The following is a 16172-nucleotide window of genomic DNA, read 5'->3' as shown; positions in this document are numbered from 1 at the left end:
GGCTCTAAAACGCAGCCGCCCGGGACCCCGCCAGGGAGCTCTGGGGAAGCGAACTCCCGGGGGACGGAGGGAGAGGCCTAGGGGGTAGTCTGAGTCGGGGGGTCGGTTTGCTGGGATGGAGCCTGGTGCCCCCGGGGTGCTCGCGAGAAGAATGGAACGTAACCCGGGCCGGGAGACCAGCTGAAGACTGGGACTCACTCCGGGTGCGGGACACAATAACCCGCTCGAATGCAAGAGGCCCGACTGGACTAGAAACCCAGGCAGCCGGGCTTGAAAGTGGGCCCGCGCTTTTTCTCCTCCCTTGCGCGGCTTCCCGCATTTTTCGCCGGGGCGCACCGAGCTCTGCGCGGTTCGTGCGCCTCCCTCGCCCCGGCGGCGGGAGGAGCTGGGCGAGCGCAAAGGCGGCTGGTGCCAGTCGGCCTCCGATCGTCGCTCCCGGCTCCTCCCAGCGCTCGGGCTCCCGTCCCCAGTGGCTCCCGCCGGGAGGGGAGAACGAGGAGGGAGACTTGGAAAGGCAGGGCGGAGCGGCCGAGGCTGGCGCCGGGAAAGCCAATCGATACTACGTGACGGCGACGACCCGGGCCCTGCCTCATTAGGACGGTCGATTCGCTTATTCGTTATTCAAGATTTATTGGAGATGGTCACCAGGTCTGTCCCTCCAGAGAGCTTGATTATCCGGCCAGAAGGGCCATTAAGCGCCCTGGCGGTGGGTGGCTCGAGTTAGGAAATTAGACAAATCTTCCGCAAGCTTCATAGTGTCTGCCTCCTCCTTTCTTACTCGCTCGCAGCCCAGGCCGACCCGAAGCGGGGCCCCCTGGACTGAATGCCTTCACCCTTTGGCGGGCCACAAGGAGACCTGCGGACGTTGGCCGCCAAGTGACCTCAGCAGCTTCACTCAGTCCACACCAGCCGAATGGGGGCGGAGAGGAACAGGATGGGCGGGAGAGATTTCCTCTTAGTCGGGGTGCTCTGAGAACCCGCGGGAGAAGATGCAGCGGGTGGGGGGTGGAGAGCCCGGTCATCTACTTCCCTGTTCTTACGCGGGAATACCAAGAGTTTGCCGCCCTTCTTGGAAAGGGGGCTTTTGGCATGGACACGCCCACTGTCCCTAGGGCAAGTGTGACCATAGCATCCCGATTTCTGCCGGGGAAGATTCGCGCATCGTTTGCTGTCCCCCAATTGCCTTGCAGGGAGGGGAGCGCAGCAGGGTGTGTCACTCCTTTCCTGCTAAAAGACCTTGGGGCAAGAGAAGCCTGTAGGGGCTTCCCGAAGGTCTCCATCCTACACAGGATCCAGATCGGCACCGAGGGCTGCCCTCGAAGTGTGTGTATGGGGTGAGGGAAGAGGTATCAGCCAGTAGGAGGAGGGTCGGTAAGTCCACACTTCAATCCTTCAATCCTGGAGTGTTGCAGCGAGGGGACCCGCCATACTCACGGGGGTCCATCCACTTGTTCCTCAGAGAGTTAATAAGCGCCAGTCACTAGCAAACCACAAGACAGAGGGAGGAACACCCCCCTACCCACTAAAACTTCATTTCAGTCATTTCCGTCCTGGGCCACGCGTCCTCACATCCCTGGCCTTTCTGACTGATCAGGAGAACCTTCTGAGACCCAATCTTTCTCACATCTGAAGTTCTCTGGTTTCTTGGCAAAGAAGCATCTGTCATATACCGATGTCAAATACCGTACTAGGCACTGGAGACCTAAAGCTGATGAGCCGGGCTTTAGCCTGGAAGGAGCTCACGCCCCCATGGGGTTACACAGCCTGTCCTGTTAGCTTCCATGACACTGGGTATCCCTCCAGCTTGCCCCCACCAGCCCCGTGAGCACCTGGTAAGGTGGGTGACTACCGGGGAAAGGCTTTCTGAAGAGCTGTCCTTTAAGCCCAATATTGGGGAGAAGCCAGATATCCAAGGGAACTGCCTGAGTCCTTTGCTTTGCTCCTATCCCGGGATGTGCCTCTGGCTGCCATCAGGTGCCAGTGTCCCCCCTGCATTCTGTGCTCACTGTACTGCCTCACAGGGGTCCTCTAGCTGATGACTTCTCACCAGAAGAATCACCGTGTCTATCACAGACTGGAAGCTTCCAGAGGGCAGGGACCCCGGGAAATCTAATTAATTATTTCTGGCACATGCTAGCAGTTACTGTGAAGATATGATCCCTTTGAAGATGGTGACAATGGTAGGAGAGGGTGGCTCCCCTAGTGATTTTATGACTGTCTTTACCTCTGTGCCCTTCACTCCTTCTCTTTGTCAGTTTCTGCTTCTCTTTCTCCATCCTCTGCCCCACGGCTCTGTGTGCATTTCTAAAAGAAAAAAAAAATAGTTTTGTTGTCGTTGTTTTCCTTTTTGGATGCTTCTTATATTAACTGCTTCTCTTTTCCCTCCATTTTCCTTCCGGCCCACTCACCGCACCTATTTCTCTGTCATCTCCCTTTTCTGTCTCTGTGTATCACAGCTATGCTGTCTCTCACCTTTCACTTCATTCCACAGTTTCTCCCTCCCTTTGTCTCTCGCGCCACTTTCTTCCCTTCCAAACATAATATTTCGAGACTGTAACATCGATTGAGGCAGACAATAGAAACACTGTCCAACCTGCACTGTAAATTCATTCTTAATCCTACGAAGAATGCAACCTGAAACGTATTGCACAGTGAGACAAAAACCTCTGTCTGCCTTTCCTGCAATCCAGCCTGGGGGCGGGGTGGGAGGTAGGCGGTGGAGGAAAGTGCTGGAGAAATAATCCCATCATTGAACATCAACGAATTTTCCATCACAATGACCCTCTGATTTGCTATAGATAAAAGTATCTCTGCCGCTTCAAAACGAAATTTGGCACCTTTGACGTTGCGGGGGGAGAGGGCTTAGGTTTTTCTTTTAGTGGAGGGGGGGAAAAGAGAGCGTCCCTGGGTGGGCTCGAACCACCAACCTTTCGGTTAACAGCCGAACGCGCTAACCGATTGCGCCACAGAGACCGCGACAACTGCCAGCGTGGCAGTGAGCCGAGTCAATGGGAGCGAGCCTATGACGGCGCAAGAATCCGACGGAAACCCTGCAATCGGGCGAAAGCAGTCAGGCCCGGGGGAGAGAGGGAAGGGTCCTGATGGAGGAAAGGGAGGAGGGGGGACCTTTACGTCCCTCCTCCATTGGTTCTGGGAGGGGTGGCCGCGGGCTTCCTCTCGATCGCTCTTAGGGGAAGATAAGATGGAAAAGCCCGAAACGTCCTTTGTTAGGGTAACCTGAGTCCTGGGGATAAGTGGGGAGGGGGCCTCAAAAAGCATAACCACCTTTGGTCTCTAAACCTCCCCTTTGCAACTGAGCCCCTGCAGCCGCGGTACATCCGCGACGCTCTCCACTTGCTCCTCCCCCTCGAAACATTAAATATGTGCTGAATGGGCGCCTCCTAAATTCCGCGCACCGTGCTAGGCTGTTTGTTGAGTGTGCAGAGCCTAGAGTAGTACCTGGCACATAAGAATTGTAAGGATTTCTGGAATGAGTAAATGAAACAAACTAGCGTCAGTAATACACCCGAGCCACACGGCGCGTTCACAACGCCGTGGCCCTTCAGCGGGGCCCGCAGCCCCTATTTCGGGCTTCACAGTCCACGTGCACACAGGTCCCAGGCCAAGTCGTCCGAGTTGGGAGTCCCGGTCCGCCGCGATCCCAGCTTGCACCGCGGCGCCAGTCGCTTCCGCACTCACAGTGACTTTTCACTTTCCGCCTTCCCAGTCTCGGTTTTGGCTTCTCAACCAAACTCCGGTTCTGATGACTGACAGACAGGCGCAGCCAGTAGGAAGCCAAAATGTCCCGGAAGGGTCGGCCTTTGGGCGCATAGAGAGAAGGCAGCACGAGTGGTTGTGCAGGGAGGACCCTAGTCGGTTGCCTGGAATTGTGGCGATTGGGGGTCCCAGTACACCGCAGACATGGTGAGATGGGGAGCGAGGAGAAGGGACACGGGGTTGGGATTGAGGAACGGGGAGGGGGCATGGGAGGTTTGGGAGGCGGAGAGGACCTGGTGGTCGTTTGAAGCTTGAAGGGAAGCGGACCTCGGTGAGGACCAAGGGGTTGAAGGCTGCTCCCCGCAGCTGCCCAGCGCTAATGTCAGAGCTGGACTTCGGGGTGTCCGGGCGCCTTCAGCGGGGAGGACGGAGCCCATAGGAGCCTCCGGATCAGGGGCTGCGCCGGGGACTCTGGTCTGTCACACTGAGTCCCTCCGCTCTGTCTGCCGTAGTCTATTATGTCCTATAACGGAGGGGCCGTCATGGCCATGAAGGGGAAGAACTGTGTGGCCATCGCTGCCGACAGGCGCTTCGGGATCCAGGCCCAGATGGTGACCACGGACTTCCAGAAGATCTTTCCCATGGGCGATCGGCTGTACATAGGCCTGGCCGGACTGGCCACCGATGTCCAGACTGTGTAAGTGTCGGGGGTCCCCGCCCACACGCAGGCCTCTTCTTGGACTAGCCCTTGCCCGGTGTCTTGAGTGGCCCAGGTGTCAGTCATCTACCAAACGGCAGCAGTGAATCAGAGACCTTGCCGGACACCGTAGGCCAGAAAGAATGGTATCCTAACCAGCTTTCACCCGCATTTACTCTGCACGGAGCGCCTTACACGCAGGGACCCATTTAATCCGCTGAACTACATCACCATGCTGCTGTCTCATTTTGCAGATGCGGAAACTGAAGGTCTCAGAGTTTCTAGCCCCAAATGCAAGTTAATGAATGCCACTCAGGATCTCAGTGCAGGCCTCTCTCAGGCCTGTGCTCAGCCCCTAAATAACGGCAGGTCTGATTGGGAAAGGGATACAGGAGGATACCTACCCCACGACCAGCTGGTGCATATTAACTGACAGATTCCTCTTGTAGTGGGCAGAAGGCCTGTGATTTGAGAGGAAGGAGAGTGTGGGAGATGAAATCGGTAGCTATCCTGTTGGTCCAGGTATGAGGGTTATTGGGGCGTGTGGGTGGCTCAGTCTGGTGAGCTGCTGACTTTTGCTTTTGGCTCAGGTTACGATCTCATGGTTTGTGGGTTCAAGCCCTGACTCAGGCTCCATGCTGGTAGTGCAGAGCCTGCTTAGGATTCTCTCTCATTCCTTCTCTCTTCCTCTCTCAAACTGACTAAATAAACTTTAAAAAAAAAAAAAAAGGGTGTGAGGGTTATTGTCCTCATGGGGTGGTGGTGATGGGAACGGAAAGGAGGGCATTTCTGAGAGTTGTTGCAGCCTTCGTGGCGGGTTGGATATTGTGAGGCGGAAGAGTCATTCACTGAGGGTGGGCTTTGTGACTCTTTTTTATCTGCCTCTAGTATCTAGATTACTACCTAGCATGTAGGTAATCCAGAAAGGTTTTATTTATTTTTATTTTTTTAATCAATTGCTTTTTTTTTTTTTAATGTTTGTTTTTGAGAGACAGAGACAGAGCATGAGCAGGGGAGGGATAGAGAGAGAGGGAGACACAGAATCCAAAGACAGGCTCTAATCTCTGAGCTAGCTGTCAGCACAGAGCCCAACGCGGGGCTCGAACCCACGAACCATGAGATCATGACCCGAGCCGAAGTCGGATGCTCAACCAACTGAGCCACCCAGGCGCCCCCAGAAAGGTTTTATTTTATTTTATTTTTTTAAACGTTTTTTATTTATTTCTAGGGGAGAGAGAGAGAGAGACAGCGTGAGCAGGGGAGGGTCAGAGAGAGAGGGAGTCACAGACTCTGAAACAGGCTCCAGGCTCCGAGCTGGCAGTCAGCACAGAGCCCGACGCGGGGCTTGAACCCACGAACCGCGAGATCATGACCCAAGCGAAAGTCGGACGCTCAACCGACTAAGCCACCCAGGCGCCCCCCCCAGAAAGGTTTTAAAGATGACTTTTGTTTTGAGCACATTGACTGAAATCGGGAGGACTGGTCTTAGGGGAAGGTGATGACTGATTTTGACACCAATTTTGAAGGGACAAGCCGGTCCACGTAGGGACACCTTTTGAGCAGCTGGGAACTTGAAATTGTGTCTCGGAGCTAGAGAGGCATCGGTGATCTTGTAAACCTCTGGAAACAGATTTTGGACAGAAGGAATATATAGAGGAGACAAATGAGCTGCCGTTCGAGAGCTGAATTGTATACTTAGTGGCGGGGGAAGAAGAGAGGCCAGAGGAAAAGAATCAGGTTAGGGTTTCAAGAGCGAAGATGCCACAAGTGGCTGGTCCTGCAGGAAGCTGGTGGCACAAAGAACAGCAGTTCCTGGACTTAACTTAGTTCTTAGATCAAGAGACTAGTTCACTGATGCGGTGGAAGTTGGTCAGAGCATTTTTTCTTTTGTTTCTGTTTGAAGCTCCGTAAAAGTCAAGAACTCCAGACTTGGAAAGGCCTCCAGCAGCCTTCCTCTCCGCCCCTCACACCATTTCCTTTTCTCCTGGGGGCTTTCTCCGTGTTTGTATGCTTTAGGGCGGTACTTGCTAATTTTGCAAGGCCTCACTTTCCCCACCTGTGAGAGGAAGCTCAGGCTGTGTCTAAGGCCCTTTGTTCTGGAACTTTGACTCACTCAGCAGCTTTCCTCCTGGCAGGTGTGGCACGGGGCTGCTCCTCCCTGCAGGGCCCTGTCCTGGGCTCAGAACTGTGGCACTGGAGGCGACATGGCTTTTTTTTCTTAGGTACCTTCCTGGCCGTTGGTGGGGCAGCTGCTCCTTGATTCCCACACAGAAGATTCTGTAGTTTCCCAAGTCATACCTCCGTACATTGGCTCACCATCGGGTGATTTGTCCCCATTTCATGGATGGGCAGATTAAGTGGGAGGATGCAGGAAGGCTCGGGGCCTGCTCTCGCGGTGCACTGCGCCTTCCCTAGGCTTCCGTCGCTGTGTCCGCAGGTGGTCGCTTGCCCAGAGTGTACGGAAGACGTGCATTTTATGGTGTACAAATTGTTCCTCTCTTCCTCGAGAAAGAGGAGAAAATCCACTTCTGAGTGCCACTTTTCTCACCTCAAAAAAAGTATGGTGGGCAAAAAAGTCTTTACAAGGGACGAGAGTTGGGCACGTCTGAAACATGGACGAAAGTCCCTGGGGGAGGAAGACAGGCGAGCTGGCAAGGGCGGCGGTTGTGTGTCTCCCCGCGCGAGGGCGCCTTCAGCAGTGACTTACTCCCTCCCGTCTCCCCCTGTCGCAGTGCCCAGCGCCTCAAGTTCCGGCTGAACCTGTATGAGCTGAAGGAAGGTCGGCAGATCAAGCCTTACACCCTCATGAGCATGGTGGCCAACCTCTTGTATGAGAAACGGTGAGCGCAAGCGTGGGCCGGGCCTTTGTGGCCACGTGGTGGTGGCGTAAGGAGGGATGCCAGGAAGATGCCTCCCCGCGCTCCCATTTCTCATGTGCAGGGCGAGAACCTTGTTTTATGGCTCTGTTTTCTGTGAGCCTGGCCACCCAATAGGAAAGAAGGGGCTACTTCAGAAAAAGGCAGGGAATGCACAGAGTGGGCCGACTTGGCTTCCAGGCAACAGACTTTCCCCCCAAAGCATGGCCTGGAGCCCCCCGGCCAGGAGCCACCCGCACTGCAGAGCTAGGCCTGTCAGTCCTAGGGACTGGGTACGAGAATTCTTGTCCGTTTTCTTTGAAGACTTCGTGACGAGGAGAGCAGAGGCCTAGCTTTAGGATCCAGTGCAGAGGCTGGGATGGAAGCAAAGGAGAGCCCCACGGGGACTTTTCTTTTTTTCTTTTTAAAATTTTTTTACTGTTTGTTTATTTTTTTACATTTATTTATTTTTGAGAGACAGAGAGAGCACAAGTGGGTGGGAGAGGGCGAGAGAGAAGGAGACGACAAATGCGAGCAGGCTCCAGGCTCCGAGCTGTCAGCACAGAGCCTGATGCGGGGCTCGAACTCACAAACTGTGAGATCATGACCCGAGCCGAAGTCGGAGGCTCAACCGACTGAGCCACCCAGGCGCCCCACTGTTTGTTTATTTTTGAGAGAGATGGAGAGACAGGGTGCGAGCAATGGAGAGGCAGAGAGAGAGAGGGAGACCCAGAATCCAAAGCAGGCTCCAGGCTCTGAGCTGTCAGCACAGAGCCCGACCCGGGGCTCGAACCCACAAACCCTGAGATCGTGACCTGAGCCAAAGTCAGATGCTTAACCAACTGAGCCACCCAGGTGTCACCCAGACTTCCACTCATCTCTGGGCAAAGCTGGGTAGCAAAGTGACAAGTGGAGTTCTTTTTTTCCCTTTATTTCTTTTTTAAATTGTTCATTTTGAAACAATTTTGAACTTTATGGAAAAGTCACGGAAGTACTCTTTAGCTCTGAAAACTAAGTCTTTGCTGCTGTGGGAGCCCTGCTGTTGCCTTTGTAGTGTTACCGAAGCTAAAAACTGTAAGAAATGTTGCCTTTTCTTAGGTGTATCTTAATATCCTCACCCGTGAGTTGTCTGCCACAGATGGTAACTATGTTTATCAAAACTCGAATTGAAAAAGGCTTAAATGATCTTTGTCTTAAGTTTTTATTTATTTAAGTAGTCTCCACACCCAGCATGGGGCTCAAACTCCCAACCCCGAGATCAAGAGTAGCACGCTACTCCAGTTGAGCCGGCTAGGTGCCCCTTAAAGGACTTTTTTAAAATTTTATTTTAGAGTGTGGCTCTTGGGTGGCTCAGTCAGTTGAGTGTTCAACTTCGGCTCAGGTCATGATCTCACAGATTGTGGGTTCAAGCCCCGCGTTGGGCTCTGTGTTGACAGCTCAGAACCTGGGGCCTGATTCAGAGTCAGTCTCTCTCTCTCTCTCTCTCTCTTTCTGCCCCACCCCCGTTCATGCTCTATTTCTCAAAAGCGTTAAAAAAAAGTGGTTTTTAAATTTTATTTTAAAGAGAGAGAGCAGGGAGAAGGGGCAGAGAGGAAGAGGGAGGGAGAATCTTTTTTTTTTTTAAACATTTTATTTATTTTTGAGAGAGAAAGAGAGACAGCATGATCAGGGGAGGGTCAGAGAGAGAGGGAGACACAGAATCCGAAACAGGCTCCAGGCTCTGAGCTCGCTGTTAGCACAGAGCCCGACGCGGGGCTTGAACCCACAAACCGTGAGATCATGACCTGAGCCGAAGTCGGACGCTTAACCGACTGAGCTACCCAGGCACCCCAGGAGGGAGAATCTTAAGCAGGCTCCACGCTCAGCACAGAGCCCAATGCAGGGCTTGATCCCATGGCCCTGGGGTCATGACCTGAGCCAGAATCAAGAATTGGATGTTCAACTGACTGAACCACCTCTAAAGAATTTTTTAAACTGATTGTAGAGGGGGAAAATGTCTTTCACACCTGTAAAGATTAATTCACATTTAAGTATGTGCATAAAGGCCCATGTATTTGTTTTTTAAATGTTTATGTATTATTTTGAGAGAGAGAGAGAGAGTAGGAGAGGGGCAGAGAGAGAGAAAATCACAAGTAAACTCTGTGCTGTCCGCGCAGAGCCTGATATGGGACTCAAACTCATGAACTCATGAGATTCTGACCTGAGCTGAAATCAAGAGTCTGACACTTTAAAAAAAAATTTTTTTTTTACATTTATTTATTTTTGAGAGACAGAGATGGAGCATGAGTAGGGGAGGGGCAGAGACAGAGGGAGACACAGAATCCAAAGCAATGTCCAGGCTCTGAGTGGTCAGCACAGAGCCTGATGTGGGGCTTGGACTCAAAACTGTGAGATCATGACCTGAGCCGAAATCAGATGTTTAACTGACCAAGCCACCCAGGTGCCCTGACCCCTTCCCCCCCCTTTTTTTAAGTAAACTTTATACAAATCCCTACTTTGGTTGTGAGCCCAAGTCCCATGCTGAGTGCGGAGATTACTTAAATAAATAGAATTAAAAAAAGAAAGAGTCACATGCTCTACCCACTGAACCAGTGCCCCATCATGTTTATTGGAAATAAAAATACAGGGGCACCTAGCTGGCTCAGTCGGTAGAGCATGTGCTTGTGAATTTGAGTCCCATGTTAGGTGTAGAGATAACTTTAAAAAATCTTTTAAAAAGGAGAAGAAAAACACAGGGTTTTCAGGCTGACCTGGTAAATCCTAGGTTCTTAGCTAACCAGGAGCTTTCTGTACAAGCCTTCTTGAAGTTGGTGATTTTCTAGTGGGATAGGCTAGTTCTGTGATTTGCAAACTTGAGCAGTATACAGAGCCTTTTTTTTTTTTTTTTAAGTTTATGTATTTATTTTGGGAGAGAGAGAGGAGAGAGTCCCAAGCAGGCTCACACCAGCAGCACAGAGCCCAACGTGGGACCCGAATCCACCAACCGGGAGACCATGACCTGAGCCGAAGTCAGACACTTGACCAGCTGAGCCACGCGGGTGCCCCCAGAGTCTTTTTAAAAGGAAAATCTTTTCATGGATCCCAGAGGATCCAAAGCGGCCTCTGTGCTGACAGCGGAGAGCCCAATGTAGGGCTTGAAACCACGAACCATGAGATCATGACCTGAGCTGAAATCCAGACACTTAATCAACTGAGCCACCAGGCGGCCATTGTATTTAGTTGTAAGGTTGCTACCCAGATAGTCTAGAATATTCTTAGATTAATTCTATTTCCATTTCATTGAGAAGAACGTACAAGATTTTAAATTTCTTACAGAAGCTTATACCCAGGGATCTATTGGAGAGACAGAGCACCCTGTCTCAACCCTTTCCTTCACTTTAGAACTAACTAGGATTTTTTTTGGAATTATTTTTTATGGAGCTGTAATTTAAGGTTATGCTCGTAGATATTACTGAGAGCCAATATAAGACATGGATAAGTAAAGACAAGATGGGGTGACTGGGTGGTTCAGTCGGTTAAGTGTCTCTGACTCTTGACTTTGGCGCTCAGGTCATCATCTCAGTTCGTGAGATCTAGCTCCATCTTGGGCTTTGCACTATCAGCACGGAGCCTGCTTGGGATTCACTCTCTTTGCCTCTCTCTCTGCCCCTCCTCTGCTCACGCATGTTGTCTCTCTCAAAACAAATATATAAACGTTTTTAAAAAATAATAAAGATAAGGGGTGCCTGGGTGGCTCATTCGGTTAAGCGTCTGACTTCGGCTCAGGTCATGATCTCACAGTTCGTGGGTTCGAGCCCCGCATTAGGCTCTGTGCTGACAGCTAGCTCAGAGCCTGGAGCCTGCTTCAGATTCTTTGTCTCCCTCTCTCTCTGACCTTCCCCTGCTCATGCTGCCTTTCTCAGAAATAAATAAAGCATTAAAAATTTTTAAAAAAATAATAAAGACATCTTTACTTACTGTTTTTATTGAAAATAATGGCCATTAGCTTTTGAGGGTTTTTTTTTTTAATTTTTTAAAAATGTTTATTTTTGAGAGAGAGACAGAGCATGAGCAGGGGAGGGGCAGAGAGAGAGGGAGACACAGAATCCGAAGCAGGCTCTAGGCTCTGAGCTGTCAGCACAGAGCCCAGTGCACGGCTGGAACTCCCAAACTGCAAGAACATGACCTGAGCCGAAGTCGGATGCTTAACCGACTGAGCCACCCAGGTATCCCAGCTTTTGAGTATTTTATAGAGAGAGATTCCTGAGATTAATTCTCCTCAAAGTTCAGGGTCTGGGACAAGTGTCTGATCATCTCCTATTTGCCGTAGGTAGACAACGAAGATAACGCAGCTTACTGAGTATCCTTCTTTGCCTTGTCTGCCAAGAGACCCAGAACAAAACTTTGTTTTCAGTCTGAGTGTCTTGTATTGTTTTCATGATTTTTATTTTTTAGTGTGTTTCCTATAAACTGCTTCAAATCTGTTTCCAGAAGGAGTGGAGGGATAGACAGACAGATGGATAGAGAATTGAATGGCAGTAGGACTTTGGCTAGGCTAGGGAAGAGTAGAAGAAATCAGAATTCCTAGAACTAGGAAGTGGCAGAGAGGGTCAGGGGCCGGGGGGAGGAGGCTGGGAAGGAAAGTGTCGGGGGAAAAAATGTCAGATGCCAGGAGGTGGGGAAGGGTGAATCAAAGCTGGCCGGATTGCGGGGGGCACCTGGCTGGCTCAGTCGGTAGAACATGTGACTCTTAGTTCAAGCCCCATGTTGGGTGTTACAGAGTTAAAAAAACAAAAAAACTGGCCATTGGGACAGTGGATCTTCCCAGATAGGCCCTCTGTGTCCCCGCGTCTAGGCCGGGGCCTTGTCTGGGTAGGTCTGAACAAAAAGGCGACCGTTCTTGAGTCCTGGTTTCTCTCTGCTCCTGGCCCGCGCAGGTTTGGCCCCTACTACACGGAGCCAGTCATCGCCGGGCTGGACCCGAAGACCTTTAAGCCCTTCATTTGCTCCCTAGACCTCATCGGCTGCCCCATGGTGACTGACGACTTTGTGGTCAGCGGCACGTGCTCCGAACAGATGTATGGCATGTGCGAGTCCCTCTGGGAGCCCGACATGGTGAGCTGGTGGCGCGGAGCGGGGCCGGGCTCTGGGGCCTCCACCCCTCGGCCATCAGGGGAGAGTGTGTTTGCCTGGCACGTGACGAAGAGAACGACGCGGGTCGGAGAGCGCCACCACTGCTTGGCCTTGTTGGGGGAGGGGGTCCAGAAACTGCCAGGCCTGGGTGCAGGCTGGCTCCAGGGGGAGCCTCGACTGTCAGGAGACCCCAGGCAGGTAGTTGCTGCAACAATGAGTAGTTCCTTGCCTCGAGCGTCTGGGGTTCTCACACCCGCTTGTTGAAGACCACATAACGCGGTGTAGGCTTACAGGGGAGCCGGGTTGTCTGGGCTGGAAACCTGGACCCACCTGTCCCTTAGTTCTTAGGTGTGTCACTTTACCTCTTTATGCCTCCATTACCTCAGCTGGAAAATGGGGATAACAGCCTAGTCTGGCCTTAGGAGGGGTGTGAGGAAAACATGTGGAGACTGGAACAGTCCCTGACGGGAAGGGTTGGCTGTTGTGCCAGCTCTGCGGGGCCCTGGGAAACCAGGTGGCCTGTCTTCAAGAGCTTCCTTTAGTCTAATGAAGACAGACAGTCATGTGTGTTAAAACGCAGTTTGCCAGGAGGAGGGGGAACAAAAGGCCTGATTGGCAGAAGAAACGGCCTGTGTGAAGGTACCAGAGGGGCCAAGTGTGTTCAGTGATGAGAGAGCTTGCTGTGGCTGCTGTGTAGGGTGAGATGATGGTGGAGAGCAAGAGTGGGCTGCGACTTCAAAAGGCCTTGAATGCTTTTCCAGAGTTTGAACTTTACCCTAGTACCGATGTCAAAGGTGGTTAGGAACCGGAACCGGCAGGTAGATGCCTTGGCCATTGTGCTCACCTGCAGGAGGCGCCGAGTGAGGCCTGAGCAGAGATAGTAGGGGGAGGGGCGGCGGTGCAGCTGGAGTCCAGTGGCTTTGGTCACTTGACCCAGAAGTATGGGAGGTGGAGATAACGAGGACGCCTGAGTTTCTCACTGAGCCAACCAAGATGGAGGACGTAGGGGAAGGAACAGTTTTGGGGGATGGCAAGCGGGTTCGTGGTTGGACAGACTGAGTTGTGAGGCTCCCGTGTGACACCCGGGAGGAAAGCCCGTAGACCACTCACAAAGCACACGGAAGTCAAATAGGGACTCTCCCCCTTGTACAGAAGGGGGATTGAACTTAGCGAGGGACCGTGTGACTTGTTCGAGGTCAGACTGCTGGTTAGAGGCGGCTCAGGGCCCCACTTGCCCTTACATGACCTGCCTCCGTCTGAGCAGCTGAGGGGGCTTCCCACATCCAGGGAGCCATCCCTCTCGCCAGGCAGGAGGGTGGCCAGAGTTGGGGATCTTGAGCCTAGAAAAAAGAGGGTTAAAGGGTTAAAGCAAGTTAGGGTCTGAGGCTTCTGCGCTGTTGCAGGACCCAGAGCACCTGTTTGAAACCATCTCTCAAGCCATGCTGAATGCCGTGGACCGGGATGCAGTGTCTGGCATGGGAGTCATCGTCCACGTCATGTGAGTAGGCGCTGGGAAAAGTCTGGAAGCTTTGCATACACCCGCCTCTCCCCTCCCCCACAGCTACCCCATCTTCCCGTCCCCCCAGAACCGGTTGTGAGGGAGGAAAGGTGCTTGTGGCGGGCCTGGGATGGCAGAAATCTGTGCTTCTCGAAGGGTGGCAGTGAGGGAGCCTCTTCGGGTTCCCTTCGCCTGTCGGGTGAGGCTTCACGACCAAGTTTCCTCCCTACTTGCTCACTGTGGGAAGCGGCCCCAGGGTCTCGGGGGCTGGTGTGGGGTTGAGCCACAGCAGCGCTACCGCAGATTCATCAAGACTCTAGGTGACTCCCTCCTCCCAACTCCCGCCTCTGGGGGGACACTCTGAGCCACAAGTGGCTGCTGTGCTGGGCTCTGGGGACGGTTTTCCAGCCTCAGGCGGCTCCCTGCCGTCCCCTTTCCTCTTGTCTGGAGCTGTCACCAGGAACCCAAATGGATGAAGTAGATGTCCTCCCCAAGAGCTTTCCTCGGGTACATCCCCAAATAAGCATTTGGACCCTTTCGTTCCGGGAGGGCTTGCTCAGTCGTCATGAAAACCAGACAGGCTGACACAGTTTACCCTCGTACCCTCTTACGTTCCTTGGGAGGAAACAGCAACCTCTTCCTAAGTGACTCGTGCTCTGGCCTGGGGGAGCTCCTGCCCTTCTTCGGGGCGCTGTGTCCTTTTACTCCTGGTGGTTCCGGCTGTGAGGAGCCGTCACTGGGCTCCCTTCCTTCTCCCCCTGCTCATGCCAGGCCGAGCAGACAGGCTAAAAGGTTAATGGAACACGAGCCAGACGGTTAACCCTAGAGTTGGCAGAACAGCTGTGCTCTGCAGTCTAGAATGGCGTAGATGTTTTGTGACTTTTCTCCCTCTGCAGCGAGAAGGACAAAATTACCACCAGGACATTGAAGGCCCGCATGGACTAACCCTCCGTTCTCAGAGGCCCCCCCCCTTTTTTTTTTTTTAAATAAAATAGTTTTTCTTTCACTTCTGCTTCTTTGTCTTTGGGGCTTTACCAGAGCTCTTTGTTCCCAGCCGGGCAGTTACAGATAGGTCCTCAGGGTGTAGCTCAGCCCTTGGCTTGTCTTCTTGACTTGCAGCGTGCTCTGCTGGTGCGTGGTGGGGAGAACACGTATGGATCACTTGCTGAGTGTCTGCTGTGTGGTAGGCCTGGCACAAAGTGCTTTACCCATTCTAGAATCTAATCATCATGGCGACTTAAGGCAGTTGACATAATCATTGTCTGTGGGCAGTTAACTTGTTCAGGGCGACTTTAATAAAGTGTCCCGGCAAAGATGTAAACCCACATTCCATTTGGCCCCAAAGCCTAGAATCCTTTCCACTCACTTCTCCAGGAAAACTTTTTTTTTTTTTTAATTCTTGAGAGAGAGAGAAAGCGAGCACACGAGCAGGGGAGGGGCAGAGAGAGAGGGAGAGATGGAATCCCAAGAAGGCTCTGCACTGTCAGCAACAACGAGCCTGACTAAGGGCTCTGACACACAAACCACGAGATCATGACCTCAGCTGAAATCGAGTCAGACACTTAACCGACTGAGCCACCCAGGCGCTCCTAATAGGAAAAGTCTTTAATCTTTCAGAGTTTCAGGTAATTTGGCCACGTAACCACAGATAAGATGCTTGTGGATCCGTGTTTCTGAACCTTGGCTGTACATTAGCCACAAAGATACTCTGATATCATCCTTCGAGATTCTGGCTTAACTGGCTTTTAAAGGCCTGGGTGTCTGTCTTCCCAAAAAGTTCCCCAGATTATTCCGGCTGGGGCGGGGACTCTCAAAGAGCCTCCCTCAGGATCTCCTGGAGGGCCTGTTAAAACTGTTTCTGATTCACCTGAAACCATTATTACACCTCAGGTTTGGATTTAAATAAAATTCAATTTAAAAAGCTGTTTCTGATTCAGATCTGCAGAGAGACCTGGAATTTGATTCCCAGGCGCTGCTCGCCCACGACCACCCTGGGAGAATCGCTAGATTTTAAGCTAAGAGTCTAAGTGGAGAACGTGAGGTACACAGAGGTGACCTGTTCAGTCAGCCACATAGCCAGTCACGGAGAGCGGGGACGGCTGTGGTAGTTGTGTGTGGCTCTTAGCCAGTGCCGGTTTTGTGCAGTTGGAGAGGGCACGAGGCAGGTGGCTCGTCCACTTCCCAGTGTGCGCAGTAAGGTGACGATGGCTGCCCAGTGCCAGGGCCTGTGCTCTAAACCGCTGCTTGTCAGCCACATCGCAAAGTAGGCGGCCAAAGTCACGGCCTATACTCT

The 16172-nt window shown here is 52.3% G+C and overlaps 1 protein-coding gene and 1 non-coding gene across 2 annotated transcripts; one reads left to right on the top strand and one right to left on the bottom strand.

Moving 5' to 3' along the window:
• Positions 1-2899: 2899 nt before the first annotated feature.
• Positions 2900-2973, bottom strand: TRNAN-GUU (transfer RNA asparagine (anticodon GUU)). Its single transcript has one exon. It is a non-coding gene; the product is annotated as a tRNA-Asn (tRNA).
• Positions 2974-3814: 841 nt separating this feature from the next.
• PSMB3 (proteasome 20S subunit beta 3) lies at positions 3815-14885 on the top strand. The gene is made up of 6 exons (XM_077779303.1): positions 3815-3924; positions 4230-4414; positions 7147-7254; positions 12186-12363; positions 13785-13879; positions 14776-14885. Exons 1-6 carry the CDS (start codon positions 3922-3924, stop codon positions 14822-14824), a joined length of 618 nt encoding a protein of 205 aa, XP_077635429.1. The 5' UTR covers positions 3815-3921; the 3' UTR covers positions 14825-14885.
• The last annotated feature ends 1287 nt before the right edge of the window (positions 14886-16172 follow it).

The sequence above is a fragment of the Crocuta crocuta genome, unplaced genomic scaffold, assembly GCF_008692635.1.
Source record: "Crocuta crocuta isolate KB4526 unplaced genomic scaffold, BGI_CrCroc_1.0 scaffold68, whole genome shotgun sequence".
Taxonomy (NCBI): domain Eukaryota; kingdom Metazoa; phylum Chordata; class Mammalia; order Carnivora; family Hyaenidae; genus Crocuta; species Crocuta crocuta.
The sequence above is the reverse complement of the archived record's forward strand: the minus strand, read 5'-3'. Positions and strand labels throughout refer to the sequence as shown.